At 38.5% G+C, this 18,318-nt stretch overlaps 1 protein-coding gene across 1 annotated transcript in view; it reads left to right on the forward strand.

Moving 5' to 3' along the window:
* LOC120980012 (mucin-5AC-like) overlaps positions 1-18,318 on the forward strand; it is a 24,888-nt gene continuing 6,570 nt past the window's right edge. Inside the window, exons 1-27 of the mRNA XM_040408876.1 lie at positions 1-109; positions 2,689-2,703; positions 4,219-4,281; positions 5,499-5,585; positions 6,166-6,219; positions 6,709-6,970; positions 8,016-8,133; positions 8,610-8,700; positions 8,779-8,885; positions 10,260-10,476; positions 11,142-11,267; positions 11,386-11,503; positions 11,807-11,945; positions 13,161-13,271; positions 13,406-13,475; positions 13,602-13,739; positions 13,884-14,048; positions 14,223-14,317; positions 14,546-14,672; positions 14,831-15,086; positions 15,267-15,322; positions 15,977-16,077; positions 16,953-17,107; positions 17,198-17,336; positions 17,423-17,533; positions 17,637-17,816; positions 18,037-18,276. Coding sequence (XP_040264810.1) covers positions 37-109; positions 2,689-2,703; positions 4,219-4,281; positions 5,499-5,585; positions 6,166-6,219; positions 6,709-6,970; positions 8,016-8,133; positions 8,610-8,700; positions 8,779-8,885; positions 10,260-10,476; positions 11,142-11,267; positions 11,386-11,503; positions 11,807-11,945; positions 13,161-13,271; positions 13,406-13,475; positions 13,602-13,739; positions 13,884-14,048; positions 14,223-14,317; positions 14,546-14,672; positions 14,831-15,086; positions 15,267-15,322; positions 15,977-16,077; positions 16,953-17,107; positions 17,198-17,336; positions 17,423-17,533; positions 17,637-17,816; positions 18,037-18,276 — 3,414 coding nt within the window. The 5' untranslated portion in view covers positions 1-36. The remainder of the gene's footprint in view (positions 110-2,688; positions 2,704-4,218; positions 4,282-5,498; positions 5,586-6,165; positions 6,220-6,708; positions 6,971-8,015; positions 8,134-8,609; positions 8,701-8,778; positions 8,886-10,259; positions 10,477-11,141; positions 11,268-11,385; positions 11,504-11,806; positions 11,946-13,160; positions 13,272-13,405; positions 13,476-13,601; positions 13,740-13,883; positions 14,049-14,222; positions 14,318-14,545; positions 14,673-14,830; positions 15,087-15,266; positions 15,323-15,976; positions 16,078-16,952; positions 17,108-17,197; positions 17,337-17,422; positions 17,534-17,636; positions 17,817-18,036; positions 18,277-18,318) is intronic.

Below are 18,318 nucleotides of genomic sequence, written 5' to 3' on the forward strand. Positions count from 1 at the left end.
CCAGTTCGGTGTCCAGTAAACCGAACTGCAAGCAACATGGGGACAAATAGGAGGCTACTGATATCTATAGGAGGCTTCCTGATATTACTAACCTGTATCCATGCACAAGGTAAGTGTCCAGTGGTAAAAGGTTATCCAAATATATGTTTCTACTGCTATATATGTTTACAATCGACTAGATCATAAGCTGTTGTCTGGCAGAATATGTCTATAAATCATGCGAGTATAGAGTTTGGGAAGGAGGTCTTACAAAGTTCAATACTTGGGTTAAAGACGCACACCATGTACGGGGAGAAATTGTGTTCTGATAATGTAAAAAGCTCAATATCACATTTCAGTTTTCTAAATGTTAGACGATACTTTTCAAGAAACCAGTCTTTCTTTTATATTGAACATAGGGATCTGTGAGTCATTTATCCAAAATTACCTCTATTGTTAAAGTGTCTAAACATCTAAGCAACAAATGTTGTGGGGGTAAATAAAAATAGCATTTTTACATAATTTTAAATAAGTGTAATAAAAACAGGCAAGCCAGTATCCACATACTTCTATTGGCTTAAGGGGGTTTTACATGCGGTATTGACTGGCTGCACGATCGCACTTATGCATGATTGTTCCTGATCTTCATCAAGTGTAAAGATGCCCAGTGATTGAATGATGAGATGCTACAGTAGGTTGTCGTCCATTGCATTTTCATTTGTAGGCAGTTTATGACCTTGTGTAGACAGGTAATATGCTAGTGACACTAATGTAATGTAAATCTAACTAAGGAAGTGGAATAAATGATCGCACAAAGGATCATTCATTCAAACCCCTCCAATAAACATAACATAAAAATAAAATTAAACAAGACTCCATTGCAGATTCCATAAAAAAAGTAACACAGACAAAATACCAGACAGACCCATTATAATCAGTGAGGTCTGTAGGTCAGTTATCTGCTGGAACCAGCACTTCCAGTATTTTCTTAGAGAGGAGTAGAACAATGGAAATCAATAATGGCCATGTGGGCATAGCCATAAAGGCCCTTTACACTGGCTGACAATTGAACAGATCATCACTACTAGTAACGCTCGTTAGCGATGATCTGGCGATGTATATACACCGCCAATTATCTGATGAACGAGCAAAACACTGGTTCATCGGGTAATGTATCTTTTGTGCAGCTAAAAAGATCATTGTTTCCCAGTGACAGATCGTGCTGTATAAACACGATCTACTGCCGGGAAACAACGAGACAGTATGGGGAAGAGCTATGGCATTATCGATCTCTACTCCCCATACTCTGGAGGAGATCGGTGTATGTAAATGCATCGGTCTCCTCCGCTAGCAATCAGAAGATTGTCGGGAAGGAATGCTTCTTTCCCGACAATCTTTTAGATCGTTGTCCCATCTAAAGGGACCATTACTTAGGTCTGTGACCATGCCATATATACAGATAGGGAGATGTTTTAGGCATACATATCGCATATTTTAAGGCTAAAGTTGGAGTTCTAGGAGCATACAAACTACAGCCAATTAGTGCTAACTATATAAGTAATGCAACACTTTAGGTTGAAACAACTATTGGGTTACAAATTTAGCTATAGGGAGCAAACGAGAACATTTGGTGATCTTTAGCCTGCAATGTCTCAGAAAAAGATTTTCCAACATATTGAAAAAATCCTTTGAATTGTGCTATTAATCACTTTTGCCATACAATAAAAGCAAGATTGGACTAGTGATAATCCAGCATACATATGGGCTATAAAACAAATATGGTCAGCTGTGGACAACCTGTACTGTATATGAGATCAGAATTACATAAAGTATAAAGCTTGTCAAATACTGCAGGAGCATGGAAGTTATGATGTATTATCCTGTCTGAGCCACAGGATGAACTGAACCATTTCAAAGATACAGGATATATGCAATGATGATATTAGGATAATGCTGGATTAGCAGTGTTTACCAAGTCAAGTCTCCAGGGGATTACACGGAAAGGCAAAGTTTGTTTATTCCTTATGCAAACTTTGGTTTCAAAGGTTGAACAGCAATCATATTTTCAAAGTTGTTCCACTGTGCTAAGTAAATATGCTAGGGATTATGGTGAGCTAACAACAAGGCAATCAGTTTATATTAAATTATTATACATAGAGATTCAGACTTTTGAGAAATCAACTACAACTACTATTGCTATTACCACTATTAATTGAAGCAACAGGATTCGCATGGTTCGTCCATATAACTAATAGCTTTATTTCAGCTATACTGTATATAAGCTGTACAGAGAATCTGGAGTACTTGAAGGAAACATAGGCAAGCATTGGGAGAATTTACAAGATCCACGCAGAGGTTGTATAGTTCAGTCCTGCAATCAAACTGCCCAACTTCTTACTAACATTCAGTATCCAGCACTTGGTACTTTAGCAAGAAGTAGGGGACAAATGTGCGGCAATATGAGTGTACGATCGGACTACATTTTGGTTGTTTGTAGTCTGTTACTATAGAGACATACAAGGTTCCATAGAAACTGTAAACACAAAATGAGATTTGTAAATAAAACAATATGCAGAGTTTCTTCTATTGTTATTTTAGATACAATAGATAGTCAAATTGAGCCCCCAAAACTATGATTAGTCATTGGATGATTTTTCTATATTATTTTCATTTGATTCTAATATATATTTTCTCTCATTCAACCCACAGGTCAAAATATTTCAGGTGAGACATTTTAAGATTTAAGATAAAGGTTTATCAAAACTAATGAAAGAATATAAGTTGCTGATATCAGCCAGTTAGATTTCTTCTTCCTTTTCCAATAGAGCATTTACATTGAGAGCTGTTATCTGATTTACCCCATGTATAACAGCTTTGCATGATGAATTATCCCTATTGGAAGAGGACTCTGATAAGATGGAGGCAGATATGCTCTTGGCTACTTTGTTTTATTGGCTATTGCCATGTACAGTATATTACAGCTTGCCAGCAAGATATATATTTGAAGAAAAGTATTCAACTGAGTATACATCATGTGCATTCTTATGAAACATGTTTAGAACACACTAGTGATGAGCGGCAGGGGCAATATTCGAATTCGCAATATTTTGCAAATATTTGGGCGAATATTCGCCATATATTCGAGAATTCGCGAATTCATGATCTCCAGGGATTATTTTCTTGATTGCGAAAATTCGCCTAAAATTCGCCTAAAATATTCGCATAAAAATTCACATGAACTGGTATTTAAAAAAAAATTGAATATTCGCGATTATGAATGTATTTAGCAATATTCTAAATATTCGCGAATTCTCAAAGTGCCAATATTCGCGATTAAAATTCGCAATTCGAATATTCGTGATCAACACTAGAACACACGCGGACACACAATGGTCATAGGCATGGGGGTGTATAAACATGTCTGCCGTGTATTTGGTTGTTTCCTCCACAAACGCCAAATGTAAAGAAAGAAATACTTGAGGTCTGAACACAGTTAGACAGCAGCTAAACTGCATTAAAGGGATTTTCTTATGTACATTTATCAACTATCCCCAGGATAGGTGACAAATGTATGATCACTGTGTGAATGGGGAAGTGGATGCATGACTACTGCTCAATTTGGTGTCTATAGGACTGACAGAAATATCCGAGTACAGCATTTGCTTAAATCTGACAGTCCCATATACAGTGACAGGAGTGGTGGCTGTATTAAACATGTGTCCATCTCTCATGGTCATAATATTCCCTTGACTTTTTAAAGGTTATACTCCATTTCCTATAAATTCTAATGATTAATATTATATATTAATATCCCCTTTGTGGGTAATTCGCCAATGGCTTTCATAACATGTAAATATTAACCCACACTTGTGTACAGAGATCTGCTCTGCTTATCTTAATCAGGTGTAAGCTAAAAATCAATGTTTGTCCTACTGACTTAAGATATGTTTGATGCCAAGCCGCAGAATATATTTACTTGGCATTTATGGTTGTATTTGCTTACCGTTTCCGTAATGTAATAATCAATCCTACATTATTTTTGAAATTACTACTAACGATTAATTTAGAAAAGGTATCTGGATGTACTGTAGCAATAAAGAATTATTCATGGCAATTCGATGATACTGACAGCTAATAAAAATACATCACTGCTCCCTCTATAAGGACAAGGAGGATAAATGCTCTGATAAAGTTGCCAGGTTGTCTCTTGATATATTTCTATTCTTCAATTTTTTTTAGAAGAAGATTGGGATTCCGTTGAACAAGACTATGGAGAGATGAATGTAGACAACGATTACTCTGGTGCGTACACATGCAAAATTCGAACATCTGTAATGATTGCGTTTCTGTACTGATCCGTGTAGTACATACTTAGTCTAACGTAGTGCAAGGTGTGATATCTTCATGAAATGCAGGCACTCGGGGATAAGATTCACTTCTACATTTAGATAGCTAGCCTTTCGTCTCCCAGCTACAGTATGTTACACAAGTGGTTGACTAATCTGCGCAATGTCTTTTTTAAAATCACAGTTTGTCCCACCTCCCAGCGATACTAGCAACATGGATTCAGATTTTTACCCACCCAATCTAACACTGGGGCACTGTGGCGTTAAACAGTTCCCATTAAAGGAGTTGTTGGCCTATCTTATACCTGTATCACCTATCCACAAGATACACTTTCTGATAAATGGAAGGTCACTGGGAAGTACACCACAAGGGTCCTCACAATCGCTGGAACGGCAGTCCTAGGTTGTCTCACTTCAGCAAATGGCATTTATCATGGCACTTACTAGCGTAATGTGATTGTCCATTTTGCCTCCTTTGCTGGCTTGATTCATTTTCCCATTGCGTTATGCACTGCTAGTTTTCAGGGGTTATGGCCACGGCTGCAGTCCATATTTGAAATGACAAGGCTGCTTTGCCTATCTGCTCCCACTGTCCTGGAGCACGACCACCACTGTTGGATTATAGGGTGGTCCTAACCCCTGCAAACAAGCAGTGTATAATGTAATGTGGAAAAGTGAATCGAACCAGCAAAGGCGACAACGGAAATCGTCTGAAGGTAAATATCTGTTAAAAAAAGTGATTTACCACGTTGGACTTTTTTTGGTCATTGTCAGATACTGTAGTTTGAAAGTCATTCATGCCAAACAGAAGATCTGCATCCCATTAATTGAAGCCAACAAGGCCACTGACTAGCTCACAGATTACGGCAGATTGATTGGCGATTTTACGTCTAACTTAAAAACGCCTTCACAGACCAACCATTAATGACAAGTAGTTCTGAAAACAGCCATCTAAAATTCCTAATGCAAGCCCAGTTTATATGCAGGATGATATGTATTCCCATAGGTACAGTACACAGATGGTGCGTACACACATACCCAATGCAAAAGAAAAGCTAGTCAGATGAGTAATACGTGTTTAAGGCAGTGCTGCAAAATTCCAACTAATTATTGTTATCCATTATCATAATGGTAATATGTTATTAATAATGTGTATTCATATTCACTTTTCAGGTGAAATACAGCAGACTGTCGGAGAGGACGATGAAGACATACAGCAGACTGTCGGAGAGGACGATAAAGACATACAGCAGCAGTCAAGTAATATATTATCAAACATGAAATTGAATGCTTATGTCAAAACATGGTTATTTTGCTATATGACTGTTCATTTCCGTTTGCCTTAGACGATAGTGGAAGGCACACACTTCACTGCACATGTTCTAACAAATATTCACAAAGCATTACTAACCACCTAATCATTAGTGATGAGCGGCAGGGGCAATATTTGAATTTGCGATATTTTGCGAATATTTTGTAGAATATTCGTCATATATTCGTGAATTCGCAAATTCGAGATGATATTCTTGATTGTGAAAAATCAGCAATGTATTTATTCGCGAAATACCGGCGTGGGGTAGGCAGTTTTTCTATTGGTTGCTTGGAATGTTGCAAAGCTGTGACAAAGCCTTCTCATTGTCCCACAAGCTAGAAGAAGGGAGGGATGTACTGTGTTAAAAAAACAAATAATAAAAAAATAAAAATTTTCGTCATTACGAATATATGGCACTATATTCTAAATGTTCGCGAATTCTGGAAGTGCCGATATTCGTGGAAAAAATTTGCTGTTCGAATATTCGCGCTCAACACTACAAATCGCGTGATACTTTTTTTTTTACAGATGGAAATCCTTCACGGGTGAACATTATGACATCGCCTCCTCCGGTTTACCGAAGTAAGTAAATGTAAAAGTAGGAAGAAGTACGGTACATAAGCTATTGTATAAAAAAAGTAAAAAATCCACTAGACATTGCAAGAAAATTCTATGGAAAAATATATGTAATATTAATGCATATATTAACCAGACTGGAAAAAAACTATGGGTAAAGTTTATCAAGCTCTGCACTTCCAAAAATAGGGCTTTGCAACTTTTTGGACTTATTTTGCTCAAAATCTTAGTGAGATTTTGCAATTTTACACCTGTCACTCCAGGTTTGGAAAGTAAGTGTATGTGGTTGGCTATGTTAATTAGTTTAATCCTTATTATTATACTTAAGGATGCACTTTAAAAATTCTATCTATCAATCAATCTATCTATTATCTATCTATCTATCTATCTATTATCTATCTATCTATCTATCTATCTATCTATCTATCTATCTATCTATCTATCCAAACAATCTATCTAAAATATAATATTCTGTCAACTACATTGCATCCACAGATCAAAATCCATCTCATAACATAAACATTTGCAGCACCTTTGGTAACTGTCACTATAAGACCTTTGATGGAGACATCTACCATTTTCCTGGGCATTGCAGTTACGTGTTAGTACGCCAGTGCAAGAACAATTATGAAGAATTTTTTGTGGCAATCACACGTCAGGCCAAGAACAATGTTCCCGTCATCACTGCCATTCACATGACAATAGGTGGTGTTGATATTTCCTTTTTTGAGAAGACTGTTGTTGTGAACCAAGAAAAGTAAGTTATTATGATTGTAGTATTACTATTAAGTTTACTCTACTGTTCGAGAAGGTAGCGGCTCTCGCAGTAGCGCTGTGGCCCTCTCCCAGCTTTCCCTAGGTCAGTGACGACACGTTAATCGGTCACGTGTGCTAGGCGCAGCTCAGCCCCATTGAAGTGAATGGAGCTGAGCACGATACCAAGCACAGGTACTATACAATGAACTGCGCTGTGCTTGGTGAGCTTTAAGAAGGCCGCCGCACTCACAGGAGTGCCAGTGCCTTTTCAAACAGCTGATCAGTGGGGATCCCGGGTGTCGGATCCTCACCGATCAAATACTAATGTCCTATCCAGAGGATAATTGTGCTTTTTCTATGCTTATACACTAACACACATTAATGGTGTCTTGATAATCATGTATTGTGCTTGTGAATAAAGCAGTTATATGTACATTAGCTTTCTGAGCAGATCTCATTGTCTTAAAGCTATAGTACATAGAGTATACGGTATGTACATACTAGGACACAGCTCTGCCCTCAGCATGCTGATGTCTAGCCCTGTCAATCAAGGGGAAGGGGGAGTGTGCAGAGCACAGGGGTGTTACAAAGCAGTGCTCCAATGATTCAGCAGCACCTCCTGGTGCTCAACCTTTCTCATTTGCGTATGAATAGAAATGCAGCCTACAGACAAATAGAAATGCAGCATACAGACAAAAGAAAGGTATTTTTTAATTAGCATGATGAGCCCTACCAGGCATTATGCCTAGTTTAATAGGGTTGATCCTGTCGACAGAACCTCTTTAAATAGAAAAATGCCCACAGCAACCAATCCATGCACAGCTTTTTATATTCAAGCACAAAATCTGAAATTAAAAAGCTGAGTTGTAACTGGTTTCTTTGGGCAACAAGAACTTACTTTTTAGACAGTTACCTAAATCTTACCTCTACCTCCTGCGGCTCTGTAGAACAAAGCATATGTGGCTCAATTGATAATTTGTATGAGCTATTAAATTATATAGGAATACATTTTGAAATTCAGTATTAATGCAATCCTTTTCTGACAGTGTGGAGAAACTTCCATACAGTGTTGGCGGAATCGAAATCTCAAGGGATGGCAATCATATAAGGACACAATCCCACACTGGCATTGACATATTGTGGAATGAAGAAGACTCTATTACGGTAATAAAAATAGCTTCTCCGCAGGCATACACAGATCTCATAGGGCCCCATAGAAAAACTTAGTATGGACCCCCATGCCTCATCCAGTTTCAAAGTATGTGTGTCAATCACTCCCAGACAATGCAAGATGCAAAACGCAACTGAATGCGGAGATCTCTGGATACTTGTGAGGTGCAGGGCTGGTTCTAGCTTTGTTAGAAAAAAATTGTCATGTTCTGTATGATGTTTGATTTATACTTTTTACATTAATCATTGGATAACCTCTTTAAGGGATTGCTGCAAAGATTTGCAAATTGTGGTTATGGAGTTAAGCTTGATTAGGGGTATTTGGATACATTTCTTAAAACACATTATTGCAGTGCCATCTCTAAATTGCTCTGATCCAGGGATTAATTCTGCCCTTCTTCGGAAATTAACATTGCGCTGCCTATGTGACCATATTAATTAATCTCAACAAATCCACTTTACATTTACAGGTGCAACTCAGTATGATATATGCCAACCAAACCTGTGGTCTCTGTGGTGACTATAACGGGATTCCCATCTACAATGAGTTCCTCCTCAATGGTAAGTACAATGCAGATTTTGAATAGATATGACATTTATCATAGACATACGGGAAAGCTAATTTCACCTTGTCTTTAGGTGCCCACTTGACCAATCTTCAGTATGGTAGCCTTCAAAAATACAATCCACCAGAAGAAAAATGTGAGGAAACTATACAGGAAGAGGAAACAACATGCCCTCAAAGTGTAAGCTTCTGCACTTAATGACTAGTAAAAGGGGATACTGCATTAATGTGGTTTTCCAACACTGTAATATTTATGGTCTATTCTTAAGCTAGGCCATCAATATCTGATCAAAGGAGGTCCTACTTGTGTCACCCCTGTCAATGACCTGAATAAAAGACCATTAGTAAGCACTTCACCCACCCCTTATTTTTTTACCCATGTACAATTCTATACAGTTGCTTCTGGCTGTGCTTGGTCTGCAGCTCAATTTAATTAACTTGGAGCTGGAGGCTGCTAAACCAGGCACAGACACAACCAAATGTTTCTGTGCATGGGTACACAATGGAGACGTGACACTTATTTAGTGATAGGGGGTTCTCAGAATCTGACTGTACCATTCAGATATCGACTGCCTATCCTAAGGATAAGCTATGAATATTACAGACCCTGAAACCACATTGAATTGCTAAATTACCTTTTAGGTCTTTCAAGGTCCATTATTTGCCACAAACCCTGAAACTTTTATAAACCTAAAGCGAGTTTGCATTACTAGTTGCTAGCATCTACATATGACTTTGGGAGAGGAGGATAGATGAGGGTACCTTCAAATTGCTTTCCGGTAGTCTTTTTTAGCAAAGGAACAGACATATTGGAGTTACCATATCCAGAATAGTTGTATAGATCTGTGCACCGCCGGATCCCCTTTAACTATAATGGGATTGGATGGGCATCCGGACGCTTTCCGGAATAAATGCCAGCTTTCGGCCTGACAGAAAATCCTGCATGTACAGTCAATGGGGATCCAGTGGTGTCTGGCAGTATCCAGCTCCGGACTATGATTCCAACTTTGTGTCCCCAGTTATAATAGGAAGATCAGCGCTGGAACACAAGTAGGACAAGCACAATGACTTTGATTGATAGAACTAATAGGCATAGGGGAGGACATTTATCAAGAACATCGTTTTACATGCCGATCTTAATCTCTCTCCGCTTGCTTTGATGCCACACAATTATTAAAAGGCACATTGCTCTCGATACTTTTGTCCCATCTTTGCAGGTCTGAACCCCAAAGCGAAGATCTACACCAGCAAGTGAGCTAGTGCAGATTTACACTATAATCTATGCCATGTTACTGCCATAGATTATTGTAAATGTGAAGGGTCGGCTATGCCACACTACAACACTGCCACAAACACTGCCACTTTGAAAAGTGTCAGTCGGTGTCTGAAAGCCCCAAAAAGTCACAAAAGTTTGTGCAACCACAATGTGCACCCAATGCCCTCCCTAATATCTGAAATTGCATTATGTTCCCATTAATATTGATCTCATATAGGCCAAAACATTTTTCCATTATTTTCCATTGATTTTTTTTTCAACATTTTATTTCTACAATAGAAACATTTATGTACATCTGTTCTGACTGGCACAGCTTTCCAAGAGTGCAATAAAATTGTGGAAGTTCAGAAGTACATTGAACTCTGTGAGCAGGATATCTGTAGATGCAAAGGAAATTCAACAGGGTTCTGTCTTTGCAACATCTTTAGTGAGTATTCCAGACAGTGTACTCATGCCGGAGGAAAACCAAAGAACTGGAGAACATCTAAAATCTGCCGTAAGTAACAATACAGTCCAATCACAATACGTTTTATAGGAAACCGAGAATTCATTTTTTTAAAAGAAGTTGTGTTTGGTTACCCTAAATATTGTGAGTGCCCTCTAATACAGAACAAGTACATGACCTCATTTTACAAGAACTCTGTTGTTGTCTTTGCACAACCAGGACTTATCTTCTAAATCAGGGATTCTCAACCTGCGGCCCTCCAGCTGTTGCAAAACTATAACTCCCAGCAAGCCCTAATAGCTGTAGGCTGTCCAGGCATGCTGGGAATTGTAGTTTGGCAACAGCTGGAAGGGCCCCAGGTTGGGCATCACTGTCCCAATCCATAGAAAAATAAACCCTAAGGGCAAGTGACTCACTCTAAACCTTAAACTGGATTGCCTTTTGCTTGACTTTAAGGACTTATTAAGAGTTCAAGTATGCACTTCTAGTCAGCTTACCTGGCTTCTTAATTGTAGTCTTCTGGGTGCACAGAAAATAGTTAGAAATCTTCAAGCATGAAGAAAGGAATATCCAGCACTCCTGGATTTGGGGTAATCAACCACTGCACTCTATAGATAAGATCTTGTGTTATACCAGAAGTGCATGTGCTTAAGTTGTTATATCATTGGGACACTATGATTACTGTGATAGTAATACCAATTGTGTTATTTATTTAGCTCCGAGATGTGCATTCAACCTACAATATAGGGAGTGTGACACTCCCTGTAAAGACACCTGTAGTAACCCTGAACACTCGTTGACCTGTAAGGAGCACTGCACATTTGGCTGCTTCTGTCCAGCAGGTAACTTTAGTACTATGGTATTTTACACGACACAAACCTGTTGTGTAAATATGTTAGAGAAAAAGTACCAAATTCTGCAAAAATGCAATTTTTTGATGCCTTGTATTAATTTTATAAGGGATGGTGTTTGATGACATCAGAAAAACAGGTTGCATTCAAAAGGAGGCATGCCCCTGCACCCATAACGGAGATGTTTACCCATCAGGAAAAGGATATTCCGAGAAATGTCAAGACTGGTAACTACTGGATTCTCTATTTGTATCATAAAGCCTAGATTTGCAACCTGTGCTACATGTACTACAGGTGGTACGTGCCATGTCTTTAGGGGGTACTGTCTCATACTGTTCTTTTAGTAGGGAGCATAGTGTATGATCACAGCCATTTTGTTAGGATGATAGATTATTCTATGATCTTGTTCTGTCTCAGGTGAAATGACAAAAATTGTGCATGTGTTTAAAGATCCTTACATGCTAAATTAAAGGGTCAATGTTTGTAGACCGTAAAGATACTTTGCCTCTGAAAATTACTTTCTTCAACAGCACTTGTATGGGAGGAAAATGGAGCTGTGTTAAAAAGGCATGCAATGGTGTTTGCTCTATTGAAGGAGGTTTTCACATCAATACCTTTGATCTTACCAGCTACAACCTCCATGGAGACTGCACCTACACACTATCTAAGGTAATTAAAGTAGATACTTCATAGAGATAATAAATTCATTAGTGAGTACATGGACAGCAGAGGTAGAACATACACTTACTAATGGCTGAAACTAACAAGGCATAGATGTACATCCAAGTTGAAAAGCATTATGTCAAGAGGTTACTGTTATTCTTTAAAATGAGAAATTAAAACTCAACACAGTAGAGACTTTTTGGCAGAAGCTTAGAAAACGGTGACCACTAAAGATGTCCAATAAAGGAAGCCACTGCAGCTGCTATGTAGAAAAGGGAATCTAATCCCAGTTTGAGCCCTTTCTCTCTATTGGCTCTACAACATTAGAAAAGAAGAGAGGGAAGGACTGACTTTAGGGCAAACCATCTTTCTATCTTTCTTATTCACCACATATGGAAAAATGGGTGACATGCCCACTGTGGCCCTCTTGTCTTGGGGTGGTGAGGTGGTGGACCTCAGGAACCAGGTCCTACTAGGATGTAATATATGGTAATCTAAACCAGCTTCAAGAAAATGGCCTAAATTGGATTCCTCTTTGGAAGCTGGTCATTAAAGGGGTATTCTCATCTTAATGATCATACTTTATTTCATTAAGTATGTGCCAATGATCATTTTTGCCAATATAAACTATTATTAAATTTCTACCTTTCTAGGTCAAATATTGTGGATTGTACCCCAGTGTTTGATTTGGTCTCCCCTAGAAACGTCAACCTCCTCTAGACGAGTCCCTGGGCCGCGCTTGCGCATAAGCTCCTCTCCTTTCTTCTTACCTGCCGCTCAGTCATCACATGAGTGCACACGCCGCCCAATGTCACGCATGCCCAGAGCGTTGCCGCTTCACAAACAGAGCCGCGCATGCTCTGTATGCAGCGGTCGTAGAGGGAGAGAATGATAGAGGAGGAGGGGAGCTGTCAGCCTTCAGCAGCGCAGCCCCGATCAGTGAATGGTGAGGAGAACGGCGGCTGCGCTGCTGTGTGTAACTGTGCCGACCCCCCCTTTCAGCTGGTGGAGGAGGGGAGCTGCCATCGTTCAGCAGCGCAGCCAGGGTCAGTGAATGGTGATAACTGGCTGCGCTGCTCTGTGTTACTGTGAACTGAAAGTATATCTTCTATAAATTCATTTCTGATGTCTAATAATGTTATATATATATATATATATATATGGTGAGATTATGAATTGACATGACAAATAACTTTTAACTCTTTTGTCCCACATTTATAGATATGTGACTCCAGCCTCTTCAGTATTTTGGTAGAACTTAGCAAATGTGGACATACAGATACTCAAACTTGCCTCAAGAGCATTTCCCTGAACATGAATGGTGGAAAGGAGGTAAGTACACCAGTTGTAGAAGTAAGGAAATGTACACAAATTGGAATATACAGTATAGCCATTAATATCATGAAAATAAAAAATGTCATTGCTATTTTTTCATATAAAACTATGTTTATAATCTTCCTCTTCAGATGATCTTTATCAAGAAATGTGGCAGTGTATATATTAACTCTGTCTACACCCAACTGCCAGTCTCAACAGGTATGTATGATAAGGAACCTATATTATAATATATGTCCATATTTGACTACCATTTTTCTGCTAAATTACACACTGGCGGTCAACTGAAATCTGCGTGTTTCATAATCAACATTTTCATGTTCGCAGCCTCTGTTACCTGCTTCATGCCTACATCTTTCTACATGATAATCCAAACGAATATGGGCCTACAGATGAAAATTCAGATGGTGCCCTCCCTGCAAGTTTATGTTTCCATTGATCCAAAATATATGGGCAAAACTTGTGGTAAGGCCACAGACTAAAATAGATTGCAATATGCTTCTTGACATTTGTGTTACCGTTACATTATGTCCAAAGAACAGCAAAGCTCTTAAAATAACTCCCTAAGGGACAGATGACAGGTTTCAAAGCAAAATGATCTCTTTTCAGGTCTTTGTGGCAACTTCAATGGCATTCAAGCCGATGACTTCAAATCTCCTGCTGGAGTTATAGAAGGATCTGGAGCATCTTTTAGCACTTTTTGGAAGTCTCAACTTGACTGTCCAAATGTCAAAAACAACTTTGAAGATCCCTGTGCCCTCATTAGTCAGAATGGTGAGCGTTCCTAAGGCTAGTACTATGAATAATATTAACGCCATAAAAACAATAACACCATTTTTCTATCGAGTGATGATACAATACTGTGATATGATAGATTTTTCAGTATTCTATATCTCCGACATGAAGGTGCTTCTTACTAACTCAATGGACTGCACTTTTTGTTATCAGAACAATATGCATCCCACCATTGCGACTTGCTACTGGCCAGTGATGGACCATTTGCCAGCTGTCACAAGACTGTTGATCCCGGGTCATTCCATAAGGTAAACCTTATATTACTATGATGTAATATATAAAAAATCCAGGCAAGAAGTGAAAATAAGTTTGATCTGTCTGAAAGGATGGTAGTAGTACGCAGAAAAATCTATATTTAAAGAAACTTCAGTACCTAGGAATCCTTATCATCTTCACTGGTGATGGCAAAAATGGGGGAACTACATCTACATCTAATGCCTTATATTTTTCTAATAATTTACTTCATGCATTTACAGAACTGTATGTTTGATGCCTGCAATTGTGAGAACAAAGAAGACTGCATGTGCAGTGCCCTCTCATCCTATGTGAATGCCTGCTCTAGAGAAGGAATTGACTTACGCGGGTGGAGATCAAATATTTGCCGTAAGTTTTTCTGAACAATAAAAATGTATTTTTTGCAAACTTTTTTTTCTGGTCATGTTCTTTACAGCTTTGTCCTAGAAGGATTTTTATGACGTTATTAGGTAAAAAAATATTGCTAATCAATTGTAATATATTTTGTTGATGTGCTTTATCCTTAGATTCATACACCACCACCTGTCAGCCTGGTCATGTCTATAGCTACACTGTCAGTACTTGTATGCCTAGCTGCCGTTCTCTCAGTGAACCTGATATCACCTGTAAATATGACATTGGCACTGTTGATGGTTGCATTTGTGAAGATGGAACCTACAGAGATGACAGTGGAGGTTGTGTTGTCCCTGCTCTTTGCTCTTGTTATTACAAGGGAACTGCTATGTCACCTGGAGAGGTCCTTCATGAGGGTGGGTCAATGTGGTAAGATGTCACTTTTTAAACTCATATCGTTTTGGTATAATATTCATGCAATGACTCAAACCAATGCCACTGTTTACTTAATGTTAGAGGACAACACAATTACATATTTATTATATCTTTGTAAATTCGAAAGTATCACTGTTAATAAGATTTGATAATCATTGTTCTTCATTGTTTTAGTACCTGCACAAATGGAAAAATGGATTGTGTTGGTGTAAATCCTGTGGAACAAAAAGGTATTGTATGCTTTGCTTCTTAGTGAGCTCTCTGTGCTCCGTATGATTTGTATTTGCAAGTCAAGACCAGTTTACACAGCCCAATGGAGCAGGCAATTGTCGGGAAGGAAACATTCCTTCCTGACAACTGCCCAGCAGTGGAGGAGAAAGCTGCATTTACATGCAGCGATCTCCTCCACAGTATGGGGACAAGCGATCGCTAGTGCCATCGCTCTTTCCTATACAGACTCATTGTTTCTGGGCAGCAAAGTGCTGCTTAGACAGTGCAATCTGCTCCCACGAACATTTGTTTCAGCCGATGAACGAGCGTTTAACTTGTCGATCGGGTGATCGGCAGCATCTTTACACAGGCAGATTAAGCATTCGTACACTCATCCCCTATAATGTGCCAGACAATCTGACAGTGTAAAATGGCCTCAACAGTAAAGTTCTTTTCACACTGCCACAACCTAATGAAATGTAATAATACACTTACTCAAAGCTTTCACATATATCGTACCTTACCATTCTGATTACTATTGTTTGTGGCATTCTTTCTCTTGTTTCCATCATTGTTCTCCTAAATTATTTACCTTGGTCATTAGACCTTAGACTTAATAATAACCAATCGTTAATGCTGTACCTCTCAATAATAGAGTTCTTGTCTTTCCATAGTATGTGAACACCCAATGGTCTACTTCGACTGTGATAATGCCACTGTTGGGACCAAAGGCTCTGAGTGTCAGAAAAGCTGTTCAACTTTTGATACGGACTGTGTAAGTTACCATAAGGGATTTATAGAGACTAAAACTGGACTATCCTTATCGCGGGCTAAAGTATCAATATTTGATCATTGGAGTCCTACCCCTATGGTCTGTAATCAGTTGAATCAGCCTATGTTCAAGATTGGGATAATAAGCAGGCCCTTTCGTTCCAATTGTATACAACTGCTTTAACAATTATATTAGGACACTGTATAACCAATAATTTGTTAATATACTGATATTTTTGGAAGAATGGCTTCTCTTACAAGTGAAAGTGATCCGATAATCTGAAATTACAAATTTTTAGTACCTTGAAAATAACAAACTGGTTCAGCACCTCCAAAATAGGTGAAATAAATGGGCAGGGGCATATGTGCTGTAAGTGCAATGCAAAATCAAACAAACACAAATATACAGTATCAATACCCTGCAAGAGCAGATGAATGCATTCATGTAATATCTTTATTCTTAAAAAATATATATTGTAGCTAGAGATGAGCGAATTTCTTATTTTGAAATTAGTTCACGCCTCATTTGGTGGTAAAAGCAGAATTGCGTTATGGATTCCGTTACCACGGACCATAACGCAATTCTATGACGGAATGCATAACGGAATGCCCTTTTGAGGCATTCCGTTATTCATTCCGTCATAATAGAAGTCTATGGTCTGCAAAACAGATCCATCCCGTCTCCGTTATGCAGGGGAGTCCTCTTCACCAAACGAAGCGTGAACGAATTTCATAACATGAAATTTGCTCATCTCTAATTGTAGCCATGCAATAGGTACAATTGAAAAGTCAAACAAACCAATTTTTATTTGTAAACCTTCTTTAGTTGAGTATGCAAGATAGATTTTTTTTTTTCTCTTTTTTAAATTTGTTTTACAGTATAGCTCTGGTTGTGTATCTGGCTGTGTATGTCCTGAAGGGCTGGTGCATGATGATGAAAGAAACGTATGCATTGCTGAAGATGACTGTCCTTGTACACTCAATAATGACTACTATGCACCAGGAGAAACAGTCCAGGTCAAATGCAACACTTGGTAAGATACTGGAGACCATAGTGGTTCTGATTTCTAGAATTGTTAAGGGTTACCTTTTTAGAATTATCTGACTGTGACTTTATTGTGCAGTACCTGTAAGCAAAGAAAGTGGGAATGTACCACAAATACATGCCTGGGAACTTGTGGCACATATGGAGATGGAAATTACTACACCTTTGACAACAGAAGATATCGTTTCAATGGAAATTGCTGGTACACTTTGGCTCAGGTAGATGTTTTTTATGTCTTCTTTCGTGTCTACAAGTGTAATGTTCAAACAGTTATCTCACCAGCTACTTTTTTGTGTATTCCTAGGATTACTGTTCTAATGACCCTTCTGAGGGTACCTTCAGAGTCTTAACAGAAAATAATCTTTGTGGTTCAAAAGGCACCACCTGCTCCAAATCTCTCAGAATCATTATAGGCGTACGTTTTTATTATCCAACAATATCCATCTCGTAACTTTCGTAACATCTACCCACATGTTTTTTTTTACTAAAAGGTTTTTATCCTTTCCCTTCATTTCTAGAAAATTGAGATGCAACTTGCTGAACAGAAGTTTGATGTAGTTAGGAAGGACACTGGACCACATGTATCCTTCAAAGTCCGGCAAATGGGCCTCTATATGGTTTTTGAGTCAGCAAATGGTCTGGTTGTGATCTGGGACAGGAGAAACATTGTCATGGTTAAGCTGGATCCAAAATTTGAGGTAAAAATGTAAACCATAATCAATTACTACAGTAGTTTTCAAAAAATAAATAAATGATGAGTTCAACAATTTATTACTTCTTCCATTTATGTCAAAATGAAAATATAAAATTAGCAATGCATTTCATATTTTTCTGCTGCAGACGTACAGTAATTGGGGTTGGTTCTGTGTAGTCAAGTTAAGTAATCTATAATTTACCCATTCAAACTCTATTTTCCAGGGGAAAGTCTGTGGCCTCTGTGGTAACTTTGATGGAAATGCTGCCAATGACTACATAACCAGAAGTCAGTCCACGGTTGGAGATGTTCTTGAGTATGCAAACAGCTGGAAACTTTCTCAGAGATGCCCAGATGCTGTGGACATTACAGATACCTGTGCCTCTAACCCATACCGAAAAGCATGGTCCCAAAAACATTGTAGTATCATCACTAGTGGTGTGTTTGCTTCTTGTCATGGTCTGGTGAGAACAATTTTTTTTTTTTATCATTACAAATGCGGTGCA

Source organism: Bufo bufo, chromosome 10, assembly GCF_905171765.1.
Source record: "Bufo bufo chromosome 10, aBufBuf1.1, whole genome shotgun sequence".
Lineage (NCBI taxonomy): Eukaryota > Metazoa > Chordata > Amphibia > Anura > Bufonidae > Bufo > Bufo bufo.